Source organism: Merops nubicus, unplaced genomic scaffold (assembly GCF_000691845.1).
Source record: "Merops nubicus isolate BGI_N331 unplaced genomic scaffold, ASM69184v1 scaffold40426, whole genome shotgun sequence".
NCBI lineage: Eukaryota > Metazoa > Chordata > Aves > Coraciiformes > Meropidae > Merops > Merops nubicus.
Window position 1 is genome coordinate 11,988 of NW_008616326.1, and position 13,060 is coordinate 25,047.

At 39.5% G+C, this 13,060-nt stretch overlaps 1 protein-coding gene across 1 annotated transcript in view; it reads left to right on the plus strand.

Moving 5' to 3' along the window:
- USP45 (ubiquitin specific peptidase 45) overlaps positions 1-13,060 on the plus strand; it is a 44,847-nt gene that overhangs the window by 3,516 nt on the left and 28,271 nt on the right. Inside the window, exons 3-6 of the mRNA XM_008942801.1 lie at positions 506-609; positions 1,023-1,123; positions 9,767-9,912; positions 11,179-11,274. Coding sequence (XP_008941049.1) covers positions 506-609; positions 1,023-1,123; positions 9,767-9,912; positions 11,179-11,274 — 447 coding nt within the window. The remainder of the gene's footprint in view (positions 1-505; positions 610-1,022; positions 1,124-9,766; positions 9,913-11,178; positions 11,275-13,060) is intronic.

Below are 13,060 nucleotides of genomic sequence, written 5' to 3' on the forward strand. Positions count from 1 at the left end.
GAGTAGTTAGGGTTACCTCTGCTGTCCTTTCCTTGATATTCTCTGGGCCAAATATGCCACACAGTCATCTAATTCATATTTTTTAGAGAATTCTTACTTTTGTGAATGGCGTCGTGTTCTCTCCATTGATACTTATTCAATGCTATTAAAAAACTAGGAATTATTTCTAATAAGTTAAAACTAACTTAATAATTTTCTATACTTTGAAAAAAACAGTTAAAAGTAGAAAAGGTGAGATTTTCATTTTGTGCTGTCATTGATTTTTCTTTATTAATGAAAAGAATATGATCACTAAAAAAAAAAGGGTTAATTGATATTTTTAAAATACTGGACTGTGACAAATATTAAACCTTCTCAGTCCTTGAGAGCTCTAAATATGTATTTAGGGCACTACCACTCTGTGTCTAATTTTGACAAGAGAATTTTTTTTAGTTTATTTACTAATAATACATTTTTTCCCCACTTCCCTTTTTCCCCCTTACTATGTTGATGTTTCCATTTTTAGGGCTGTAGTAAGAACTCGGAAGGCCAGCATTCTCTGAAGCACTTCCAGACAGCACGCACAGAGCCTCACTGCATTGTTATCAACCTCAGCACGTGGATCATATGGTGAGAATCGGCATGCGGGTGTTCGTGTGTGCCCCTACAGAAGGGATACTCCTCACATAAAGTAGTGTCTTCTCATGGTAAAGGATGATTCTGACAGATGAGAGGAATACTTCATGTGGAGGAAAGGCAGGCTTTCTGGAGGGAAAATGAGTTTGTTCTTCCTGCTTGTTTCTATATGTTTATATGCAGGACTGTAAACTGAGATTATTTTAATCTGTAAGTATTGCAGTGAACTTGGGCTGATCTATAGAAGAGCATATGGGATGAGAGAATTCAATTGTATGCCTGTTTTTAGTATGAAAAATTGAAGCATAGAGTGTAAGTGATTTGTTTAAGGTTGTTTGAGGGATTTGTTAGATCTGAGAAGTGCATCCAGACGTCCTGAAGTCAGGTTCATTTCTTCTTTTGTTTAGGTGTTATGAATGTGATGAAGAGCTGTCAACACATTGCAACAAAAAGGTTTTGGCTCAGATAGTTGACTTTCTTCAAAAACATGGTTCCAGGGCTGAACCAAGTAAGTTGACACAAATAGTTCTATCTGGAGACGTTTGTAACATGCTATCTCTAAAAACGAGCTTTTCAGATTTTGAGTCATGTTAAACATAGAATTGAAAAATGATGTATGATGCAAGTATAATGCCATTTGTAATTGCACAATTATTTGGGCAAGGAATGCCTGTCAAAACATAATGACATTTTTTTTTCCTCAGTATCATTACATTTTAAAAATATTTTGGGCACTGTAGGACAGTTTTTCCAAATTCTCTCTTTAGTAAAGAATGTTTATTGTAGAGAAGATATTACCTTAAATAAGATGCCATGTAAGTTAATGCACAAAAACTATATAGAAGCATAAATTAATTTAATTTTCCTAGTGTGGATATGTCACATCTTAAACAAATCTAATTAACTGTGGAAAACAAATTTAAATCAGAATAGTGTTAAGTGGATTTTGTAATACTCTGTTGTTGCATGTGGTGCTTTCAGTTCATCTCTGTTACTGGATTTTAACTGTTAGAATGCTCATTTCTGTTAACAGAAAATAATATAATTTTTTTACGATAGGAGCCTGCTGTATCTTCTCAATATATATAATAGTAGATAAAGCTTTGTATGTGTGGCCCTCAACTGTCTGCTCTTGAAAATGTTGATGTTACTCTCCCCTACTCTCAACACCCTTGGCAGCATTTTTGGCTTTTCACTTAGAGAGTACATTGGATTTCAGATTTCCTTTGTAAAACACAGCTTAAGTAAATTTTAAAAACAATTTAAAGCAGAGATAATCAGCTAGTTAGAAGTAAGAGTGAGGGAGGATTGCCTTGCTGAATTAGACTAGGTATTCCTTTAGCTGCATGTGCATATATCCTACTTATTTTGAGATGTGTTACATATTTTTTGAGGAGAAAAAAAATGAGCCACTCATAAATACGTATTTTATATTTTGATCCATTCGGGAGTTGTATGTTAAGTTATTCAGTTGTAAGAAATTGATAAATAGCTACTTTTTGCATCTTTTCTCTTGGAGGAATGAAAATAACAGTATGTGATTTCACTTCCCTTCACAGCTTCAGTTTCAGATTTATGTGTAATAAATGAGTGTTGCAGCTTGCTTGCAGATGGGAATGCTGTAGTGTTTCACTTAATTTAGTGGAAACAATGTAATTCTCTTTTTGTACTGCTGGGTAAGACTTTCTGAGTCATGCAATTCTGCTTCATGGTTTAGATTCTTAATTTGTGAAACTTCGAAACATCTAAAGTTTTCAGAGTATGGTGCTTTGAAGTTTTCTGTGAAATTTCTTAATTTAAGCAACTGAAATTCCAAACTAATGCTGGAAAAGTAAGCTTAAATTAGGCTAAGGATTTCCAGGTGTTTACAGCACAGGAAGGCCAAATATTTTTCTGCTGTATGTGTATTTGTATTCATTTTGATACTGTGTTTTGAAAATGCATATATTTAATTTAAGCAGTTGCCTAACTGTAAACTCTTCTGTAACTGGAAACAAAATTGTGTTGATTTTAGGGCATAAACATTTTTTTTCTCCTTTTTTTTCTCCCCATGTTTTATTTAAACCATTTTTCCATTTGATTTCTGAAATCAGGTGTTGAAATGAAAAAGTAGCTGTCATCCAGCTTCAGTTTGTGGTGGTGCATTTTGTGGTAGCAGTGCACTGGTCTGACCCTGCTTGCTTTGGTGCCTTGGAAGAGGGGGTTCACAGCAGTGATGTAGAAGGCAGAGTCGGGTGCCAGTGGTGATGTCAGGCAAGAGGTGGTGTGGGGAGTGTGAGGGTCCTCCTGCAGGGCAGTGGGAGGTGCAGGACAGACAGACTTCCCTGCTCTCCCAGTGTCTGGGACCGTGTTCCGGGTCTGCACAGTTATGCTTCACCCTTCAGATTCAGGCACGTGCCTGGTTTTGAGCATGCCAGTGACACGCGGGTGTCCTTCAGAGCTGCAGAAGTCATGTGCAAGCCTGGCAGCGTGGCCACCTTGGCAGTAAGAGGCCTCAGGGCAGCTGTGTCTCCTGCTCCATGCTGGGAGAGGGCTGAGGCTCAAGCTCAAGCTTGTTTGTGGACTTCCAGTAGTGTTTGAAAGGTGGACGTCTGTGACCCTCCCCACCTGGCAGAGTGCGGCTGTGCTGAGCAGTTAGGATCTTGTTCTTCAGAGCTCGGGGAACGTTGTCCCAGAGATGATTTGTTAGGTTTTTTTAAGTGGCAAGGAAGAGAGGAAAAAGCTGTTTGCCTGGCGTGGCCTGTGGCTTTGGGACAGGCTCCTCGCTGGCAGAGGCTGGGAAGCAGCTGTGCATTGGTGAACAAGTGGCACGCGTGAAAGGCAGCTCCCAGCAGAGCTGCCATTCCTGTTTTACTGGGATGAATGTAGCAGCAACGTCTTTTAGGTCAAATACTTGGGCTGACACGCTTGGTACTTCCTCTGAAGAAATGTAACTTAAGAAAGACTTTTTATTTTCTTAAAATTAAACTGCCTTTAAGGATTTTTTAGAAATCTGAAATCAAAATGTAGTTCATGGTGTTGCCTAGAACACAAAGAACATGAAGTATAACACTGAAAATTAACTCTACTATTGATAACTTACCTTTTTGGTTGTTCTTTTTTTTTTTTTTTTTTTTAAAGTGTAGCATTTTATTTTATGTTACAGTGATATTTTCAGTGTAACTGTCATCTTTTAAATTATTAATTGGCTCAGGTTTTTAAAGTTTATTTTGTATATTAGGCCACTAACACATAAACTGATTTTAAATAAATGAGAAATAACTTGTGAGAAACAAGTAGCGTAAAACTGATGATTAATAATTTGTATTTCTCACTTAAAAGTCAAACTTGTTCTTTTTTTTCCCCATTGCATTTTGTTTGTTTGTTTCTTTCTTAAAATAGCAGCCAAAATGAAGTCACTTAATTTTCATATCAGAATGTGGCACTGTAAAAACAATTCATCTTATGTCTGGATTTCTTTCTGTTGTAACGATTGGTTGGCATGGTGCATCATTAGAATTCAAATAGTGTTGTGCAGAAATTTCTGCAAAAACACACTGTGAACATGGATACAAGTAACAGATAAGGGCTGCTAGATATTTTTCTGTTCTCAGAAGTGCAGCAGTCATTTGAAGATAAAATAATCGGCCTAAACATGTAGAGGGAGGGTTATATAGATTTCCTAATTAATGCATCGTGGAAAATAAACAAAAGCAAAATGCTTGTCATTTGGTACTAATGTGGTGGAATAGTGTGGCAGCAGGATCCCTGCTTTTCACTTGGCCTCTCATAAAGATTCAACTTCACTTCAGCTGTAAAAATGTGCAAATTACATTACTACTACATGACTGACTTTTGTAATTACATTAAGCGATTGAGATAAATCCCAGTGCTGGGTTCCCAAAAGAATGCTTGCAGCTGTGTGATTTTCGCATCTGATCCTATGGTTTGTTGTACCCAGCAATGCCTGCTTTTCCCCTTGCCCTCTCCCACCCTGGCCTTGTATTTTTTTTTTTTCAGAAGAGTCTGTTTGGTTAAGAGGTCATGTTGGGCACAAGATGGAAGAATAAAGCAAGATTGCTTTCTAGGGTGTACCACCCAGAAATCTGTTTTGTGGAAAGGGTTAGCAGGCCATGATGATTTTCACAGAAAGGCAGGTGCAGTATTGTCCGTGTGGCACACTTGTGAGCTTCACATGGACATAATGCACATGTAGTACACAGAAACCATGCTGAGACGTTGCAATCTGTGTGTCTGCTCATTTGCTGGAGAAAATAAATTGTTTTGCAGTCTTAAAAGTGAATATTACGCATATTTTCCTTTACAAAAGGCAAATTAGATGTTGGTGGAGACATAAGATTGGATACTCGGGTTTTCTTTGTAGAGCAGTAACTAAATTGATTTGTGTGGCGATAGAATAGGAAGGGAGAATATTTATTCTCAAATTTTGTAGGTAAATTTATTTTTGGGAAAGTCAAGCAGAGGAGTGAGATTTTGCTGAGAGGTTCAGCTGCCCAGATTTGTCGATAGGTGAAAGTTAGAAACGTGATTTCTCTTTTAGTGGATATAACTGATGTAAAACAAAGATTAAGAAGTGTATCGTTTTACAGTACAAGTAGTAGATCTTAACTTTATGGAAAACCAGATAGTATGGTGAATAACTTTTCAGATTTGCCTTTATCTGTGGATATTAGGAGTTGACAAAGGATATCACTGAAAAAAAGCCAAACCTGTGTACATTTCATAACTGATTTTCACTACATGTAGTTTGGAGCTTGAAGTCATGTAAGTCCATTTTATGTACTTAAAAATTAACTAGCAAAATAAAGCAGAATATGTTGATTGTCTAAATCTGAGATGCACTTCAGAACAAAGATACTTACATTGTTGGTTATAATTTTGCTTTGAAGTTTACTTACTCTTAAGGGCTACTGTTAATTACACACATTGCAAAGAAATGAAAACTGAATCATTGGCAAAAAAAATGTTTAGACATTCTGTCATTTTTATCCGTGGATTCTTCCATTTCCTGTCCACGTTCTTGTTTACTTGTTAGGTGTATCACAAGTTATCTGAGCGTAGAGGATCAAAACTGATGCTTGAATAACTTGCTCTTTCACACTGTGCAGACGTGCTTTTTGGTTTATAACATTCTGGCAGAGTCACAGAAATAAAATTGCAGTCTGCAATCTTTAATTTGGCAGGATTGTAACACTGCAAAGCTAGTGACCATTTCAGAGGAGAACTATGCTGTCTTTATAAGGGTTAGTTTCTCATTGTTATACAGTGTTGAAAAAAACCTAAATGTTTTAAGTAAAAAAGAAGTGCCAGACAATTTAGTAGCATTTTGTAATACAGCATGATGAGGACTTGGTAAAAGAAAGGCAGTCTATTAACCTTGCTTTTACTGTAAAGACCTTCAGCTGAAGTACCAGAGTTGTATTCAATAGAAAAGGCTTGACCTTGGAATAAAAGTGCACATAACTGGAACCTTCATTTTTAATTAAAAAAAAAAAAAGTTGCATTGAAAAGCTGAGCAAAAACACTTACTCCCCCGGCTGAAAGAGAACTTGGATGTCATTTTCGTTTCTCTTGTGCACCATCTGCACCCCCAGGCACAGCTCAGTTTCAGCAAGGACAGTACAGAAGTCCACGTGCGCTGCAAGTGTTTGAACTACTGGCAGAACAAATTGTGGGGGAACCTGCAGCAGGTTTTCCGAAGGTGGTTTGGGAGTAGCCGCGTCAGTGCTGCGCGCGTCGGTGCTGTGGGCCCGGCGGGGCCTCCGCCTCATGGAGCGACTCCGTGCCTGTGCTGAGTTAGGGATCTCGGTCGCCTACCCGTGAGGCCGGTGCTGTGCGGCTGTGGGACAAAACCATGCTCCCTGCCCCCAGGGAGCTCATGAGACAAGACTACAGGGGGGCAGAAGTGGGTAAAAAAACGGCTGAGAAGAGTGGCAAGAAAAAGGCACATTGCAGGCAAGAGCTGTAGGAGAGGTCTGTCCTGAGTTCCTGAGTGCTGTCCTCTTTCCTGTGGGTCTGCTGGGAAGGGAGGTTGGTTTGCTGGCACCGAGGAGAGCAGGGTGATGTTGGGAAGCTTTGCCAAGCACAAAGGCTGTCTGTGCACATATGCAGCTGTCTGAGAGATGAAGCAATGGGCACTGTAGGTGGACATCATGGTGGGACATGTGGCAGGCAGGACCTGCTGCTTGGGAAGAGACGGTCTGTAGGGTGTGACGAGTTGGACAGAGAGCTGGGCAATAGGCCTTGGCAGAGTGCTATGGTAGGGCCTCTGCGGCCAGATACGCGTCGTCAAGGGAAAAGGAGGTTGTGGTGATTAAGGCGCAGCCTGGGTGCAAGTTTTCTCTGCGTGGCTGTATCAGAAAGGCCACCTCTACAGCAAAACTGCAGAAGACGTCTGACAGAGAGGTCTGAATGTGTGAGCATGCTCCTAGCTTTGGGTTAATCTTGCAGAAGGACCCTCCAGCCCCAATCTGTAGAAGTATTAGCTATCACAGTCATTACCAGCATCTTCTGTTAAGACTGACTAACTCTTCACATGTCAACTCAACATTCAGCTTCAGGCCTGTCTGTCATTTATAACTGCACTGGGGACACTGAGCAGAATTAAACTAAAAACTGCTGTCCCTCCTCTGGTTCTGTGTATGTGCTCCACTCTGCATGTAGTAAGAGAAGCAGCAGATAATGTTTGTAATGGCAAAGCTTCGGCTTTCTGTCAAGACTTCTTAATGGGTACAAAAAATGTAGTAAGATGTCCTGTGGATTGTGTTTGTAAAATTATTAAAAAATCAAGAGGCAGTAATTAAAACCTTCTGAACGAGGTTACAACCTTAGAAACAAACCGTTCAGTAACAACATACAGGCCTTTTCTTAATTTACTCCTCCTCCTCTTTCTCCCTGTACTAATTATCCAGCTCTGTGGCAGTCGGGTGTCTGGTTCTCATTTATTGTGTTTTATAATTGCATATTCATCCAGCTCTTATCACAAAGCTGGATGCTTCGGCTTTGTGTTCCATCACTGAAATCATTTATATGTAAGGTTCAGCAAATGGAACCTTGCTACTTGTGTGAAGCTGCCATTTAACCATGAAGTGAAATGCTTTTATCGAGTTTGCCCTGCAGATACGGTCCGCTGTGGCAGTGCTGTCCATATTTGGTGGCTGTGCAAGGAGAGCCAGGTGGTGCTGCAAAGCATAGCACAGTGAAGCGTGGACAGATCTAGGTTTGACATTTGTCATCCTGTACTGCTAAAGGGAAGAGAAAAATCTGCTTTTCCATATGCTTATGCTTTAATTTTTGCCTGCAGTTTTGTCCAGATGGCCTTGTGAACATTGTTTACTTTGAGATGCTGTCCCAGATGTTTTTGAATGCCGATGGATAAATGCAACAACTGTGGTATACTAATACACAAATTATTTACACAATTTTGGCTTTTTTTTCCCCTCTCTTTTTTTTTTTTTTTTTTTTTTTTCCTTTTTTAACCGTCTCTTCTCCCCAGAACTACTCTGTATGGCACACTTTTCTGAGAAGTCTCCACCTATACTAATTAAATTTCTGAAAGTGAGCGGTGCCTTGGACTTGTAGACACTTGCAGGTCCCATTCTCCTGCTACAGTTCTTTTGGAGCTCTTCATGGGTGGGCAAGTCTCAGACACTGTAGCGTGCTGCTTGTAAGCATGTCCATTAGAAGGTGTTGCTGCCTGTAGCCCATCAGACAGTTGACTGTTTCCGGGTGTGAGCAGCTCCTAAGGTGTTTGTCGTTCGTTGCATTCAAAAACACTCTCTGCTTTTTCACGGAGAGCTTGGTCTTTTACTTTGCCCTTGTACTATCTTAATTTTCCACACGAGTGGAAAGGAGAATATTTTAAAGCTGTGTAGGCAGTATTACCAAGAACATTTAAAAATGCTTTTAAACAACAGAGAACCTCTAACTGTGTTTTGACAAACTCAGAGATAAAATTTGAACAAATAATTGTGTCTTGATGGCACTATAGGGTGCAGACAGACTGTGTCAGAAGATTGTGGCCAAATACACATTTAATTTTATTAATTACTTCCTTATTATTTAATTATATTTTTTCATCTTCTATCCAAGAAGCTACCTAGGAGCGTACATAAAAGAACCTTTTCGCATGAGCATTTCATTAATGTAAAGAGGTCTGTTAGTTATTTCTCAAGAACACTTTAATGAGACTTCAATGTGAAACTCATTAGAACAAATATATGAATTCATATGTCAAGGCAGAGATTTCAGCATCACAGTTCTTGGCATCTATTAAGTCCATAACTCGTTTACATTGACGTGCATTGTTAATCAATATTTAAGACACAGCAGATGTCAGTAATGTTCATATTTAGTCCTGCAACCATGACAATATGAAAGTTGCTAGTAGAATTTGAGGCTAAATATTCTTATCTCAAGTCTTTCCATTACCTCTAGGCTACAAGTTAATGACTGCTTAACTTTGCTGCCCCTCATCTATTTAAATAATAAGGAAAATAGAGAAACATGTGGATGTTATACTGGTAGCATATTCCATTGCAGCTTTATCAGATTTTTGTTGTTTGAAATTAAGGCACTAGCACTGTATGGTTTTGGGTTGTGTACACAATTCTTCAGGCTGTGACAAAGGGAGGTGGGTTGAGGAGCAAATACAGTGTTTGGGGAAACTGATAACAACTCCCATTCAGCTGTTGGCCAGGTTGTATGAGACAGTTCAAACAGATGATTGATAAAGACTTGCAACATTCAGGTGATACCTTTTGGTTACCCGTCTTCAAGTGCACCAAAAAGCAGCCTTTGTGTGGTGTTTCTAGTGTCTCTCAAGAACATACTGCCTATTGCTAATCAACTAACGGAGCTTGTTTTATTTATTGCTTGGGCAGTTGAAGAAGTTACAGTCCTAGGGCACAATATGATTATTGTGGAAGATTTTCTTGGATATATGTATTTGTTGGGGGGAATTTTTTCCCCAGGGATTTAACTGCTGACAGCTTTTTTTTTTTTAAAAAAAAAAAAAAAAGAGTTGTGTAAAGCAGCTTAGAGTATCAATATATCTTTCTGCATATGTTAAAAATTATAAATGTAACCCATGGAAGGACTGAATTGATCAAACTGTGCAATTATATAGTATTAATTTATAGTTTAATTGTAGGTTCATCAAAAATCATACGACTCCGTGAAGAAAACAGTGAAACAAGTGAAATACTGAAAGGAAAAAGTTCTGGTAATGGTGCATCAGTTCCAGTGAAAGGAATAAATAATTTAGGAAATACGTGCTTTTTTAATGCTGTCATGCAGGTAAGAGGGAAAGATCATACATCTTTCTCTTAATAGATTTCAGAATACTTAATGTGTATAAACGGTGGGTTTCAGAAGTTCTGACTGTTACCAGTCTCCATTCTGCTTTCCGAAGGTCCTTCTTAAATTCTTTGTACACCTTGTTATCCAAGCAACATTTCCTGTTATAACGAAAAAGAACGCCTGGATCGGTAACATTTTTCACAGTAATGAGTCAAATGAAAATGTCAAGTGTTTTACACGCTGCATATGTGTGTAGGTTGTACTCTAGCATATGGTTTTATTTGCAGTTCAGCATGAGGCAGTCATGAGTAATGCCCAGTATTTACCATACTGGTAGGTGTGGAAAGTGGTATCTTACGCATAACGGAAACGCCTGCGTGTTGCACTGTGGTGATTTTAAGCCCCTGAAATGCAGTTAGAAAAGTACTTCTGTTGACTATGGTTTTTTTTTTTTTTCCTGACCAGAATAAGAGAAATGAGCTATACTGATACACTTTCATTGATGTTGAGTGTACAACTAATCTAACGTCCTCAAAAAGAGCAGTAGCCTTAGCAGGCTTTATATGGGACCATCCTATTGCTTGCCAGTTGAGCAGAGACATCTCTATGTCTGCAGACAGGAGTGAACAAATCAGAGAAAACTGCTACAAAGGTGTTCTGGGCTGGTACTCTTTATCTTGTGTTTAGGATGGTGATTACAAAACTCAGCAAAAAAATAGTAAATTTTAAAGTAGAATTATTGCAAATTGTTCTCTGTCGGTGCTTAGGGCGTTGTAGAAACCTAAGTGGTCTGCAGTCAAAGTTACCCAAAACAAAGCTGAGATGTGCTGAGTTGGTTTCTCTCTTAAATTCGGAGAGGTAATGCTTTTCGGTGCGCCAAAGCCTTTGTGTTTCTTGGGGTGAGATGAGGGGTACTGCAAATTTTAAAAGCAGCCTACTAATGTTCTCACCATAAAAAAGTCCCCAAACAAAAAACAACCAAGCCCCACCAAATCTTGTTCAACAAAAGTAAAAAAATGATTACAAGGAAACTGTTTTGGAATTAAAGAAGCAGATGTAGATGGAATTCTAGAAACAGTCTGAGATCAATAATCTTGGCTCTTGCAAGGGTGGTACCTGCTTTTTCTAGTGATCTGAATTAAACCTCATCTACACATTATGAAATATATCTGGTTTTGTCTGACCTTGAGGCTAGAATTTGTAACTAAAAAAAAAATGTATAGTTGAAAGATCAACGTGTGTTTCTTGTTTGTTTTTTTTAAGAACTTGGCACAGACTCACATACTAAATGAACTGATGTATGAGATGAAGGAGAAAGGAACGAAGTTAAAAATCTGTCATACTTCAGACTCCCAATTAGTAAGTATGCAGTGAGAAATAAAATTTGTGTATATGTAGGAAGGAGATGGAAGATGGGAAATGACATCTCTGGTAAAGACACATTCTTATTTTCTTGTTTCTTTTGCCTTTTAATTGTTTAGCCAGTTTATCATACCCGTGAACTCACTCCTTTTCTAAAACCAAGTGTTCAGGAGTAGGAGCAATAACCACTTCCTTTCACATTTTGTAACACTGAAGTAGCAAATAATGCCTAACCTGAAGCAAGAGTGGCTGGCTTGTTTTTGTTTCCTGTTTAATTTCTTCAGTATGAATGTATGGTACAGGAAATATTGCATATTTCATATACATAGTATACAGATGTATAGTATATTTGGCTCTAGAAATTGTCCATGAAATATTTTATTACAGTCTGTTCCAGCCCATCATTGATAAGGTTTATAAGATTTATTACATGCTCTATGGGCCAGAGGATTAAACCGAGAGCCCCAAAATTTCAGTGAGCACCAAATTTCTTGTCCTGAATCTCATTGCAGGCACATGGGGAATAGATCTCTGTAGTTATTAGAAAAATAGGTGCTGCTGTTCCCAGCCATGTCTTGGAGACTTGGGTTATCATAATACGTTGTTGGCAATGTTAGTCTTTTTGGTTTTACTTTTTTCTTTTTTTGTTCTTCTGTTTGCTTGGAGCTTTCTGGTGGCAGTGAGGGTTGAGGGGTAAGATACTGTTTCAGATACATCTGAAATGATTGAAGATTTCTGTGTGTTGCTGTTGGTGATGTTCATAGCTTCTCCAGGCAAAGAACAGTGTGAAATTCATTGCACTGCTGTCTGTTTTTCTTCCAGTGGCAGTTTTGAGCAGCAACATGTTTTATTAAGTTATCCTGAGCCACAACAGAGGTCTGGAGCTTGTTTGTGCCTGGAGGCTTAGAAAGCCTGTGGTAGGTTGGCTTATGCTTGATGTGAAACTTGCACAGCCGTAGGTTGAAAGGTTTGGTTTTTGTTTAATGGCAATGCTTACAATGTCAGTAAGATCTTTGGAGCACAGACTGAGTTTTCTGGTCTTTGTGTGTCCAGACATACAATTAGAGGCGTGCAGTATTCTACCATAGTGGTATAGAAAATCCCAGCTTCCTGCTTGGTAAAGACCATTTTTCCACCTTTTGACAGTATATGTAATACAAATACTTTACATTTGTGTATATCTGGTGCTTATGATTTGTGTGGATCTGCTTTCTGGCTCAGGCAGCTGCTCCAGCTGTTTATCAGGCAGCTGTAATCTGCTTTTGTGAGCATCAGGCCAGCTAGTAGGGAGCACTGTGGTCATGGGTGAACCTTGGAGTGTGTTAGGGAGATCTGGCCGTAGAGATTTGTGGCCATTGAGGCACACATGGCATGTAAGCAGTGCAGGAGAGTCTCCTGCTCCAAGACTGGCTTGGCTGGCTGCTGGTTGGCTTCTTTGAGCCCCAGGACCTGGTGTCTCGGGCGAGTCTCACAGCAGGAGGGGCTGTGTGAGGTGTACCCTGCGCCTGTCCCCTGCCACCGTGTGAGGCTAGTAGGGTCTGCTGTCAGTCCCTGCTGCTGCCTCCCTGGTGCCCAGTTCCTGGAGGGACAGGGTCTGTTTCTGTGGCTGTCAGAGGGGTGGGAATTGCAGTGTGCTGCTCATGGGGCAGAGGAGCTGGCCACCTCTTTCCTAGGGCTGTTTAGATGGAGTGCCACTGAGTTCTGACTAATGGTGGCCCACAGAGGAGGTCACCGACGTTGTTTCTCCAGCTGAACTTCAGTGCACACGGGAGTAAGGGCAAAT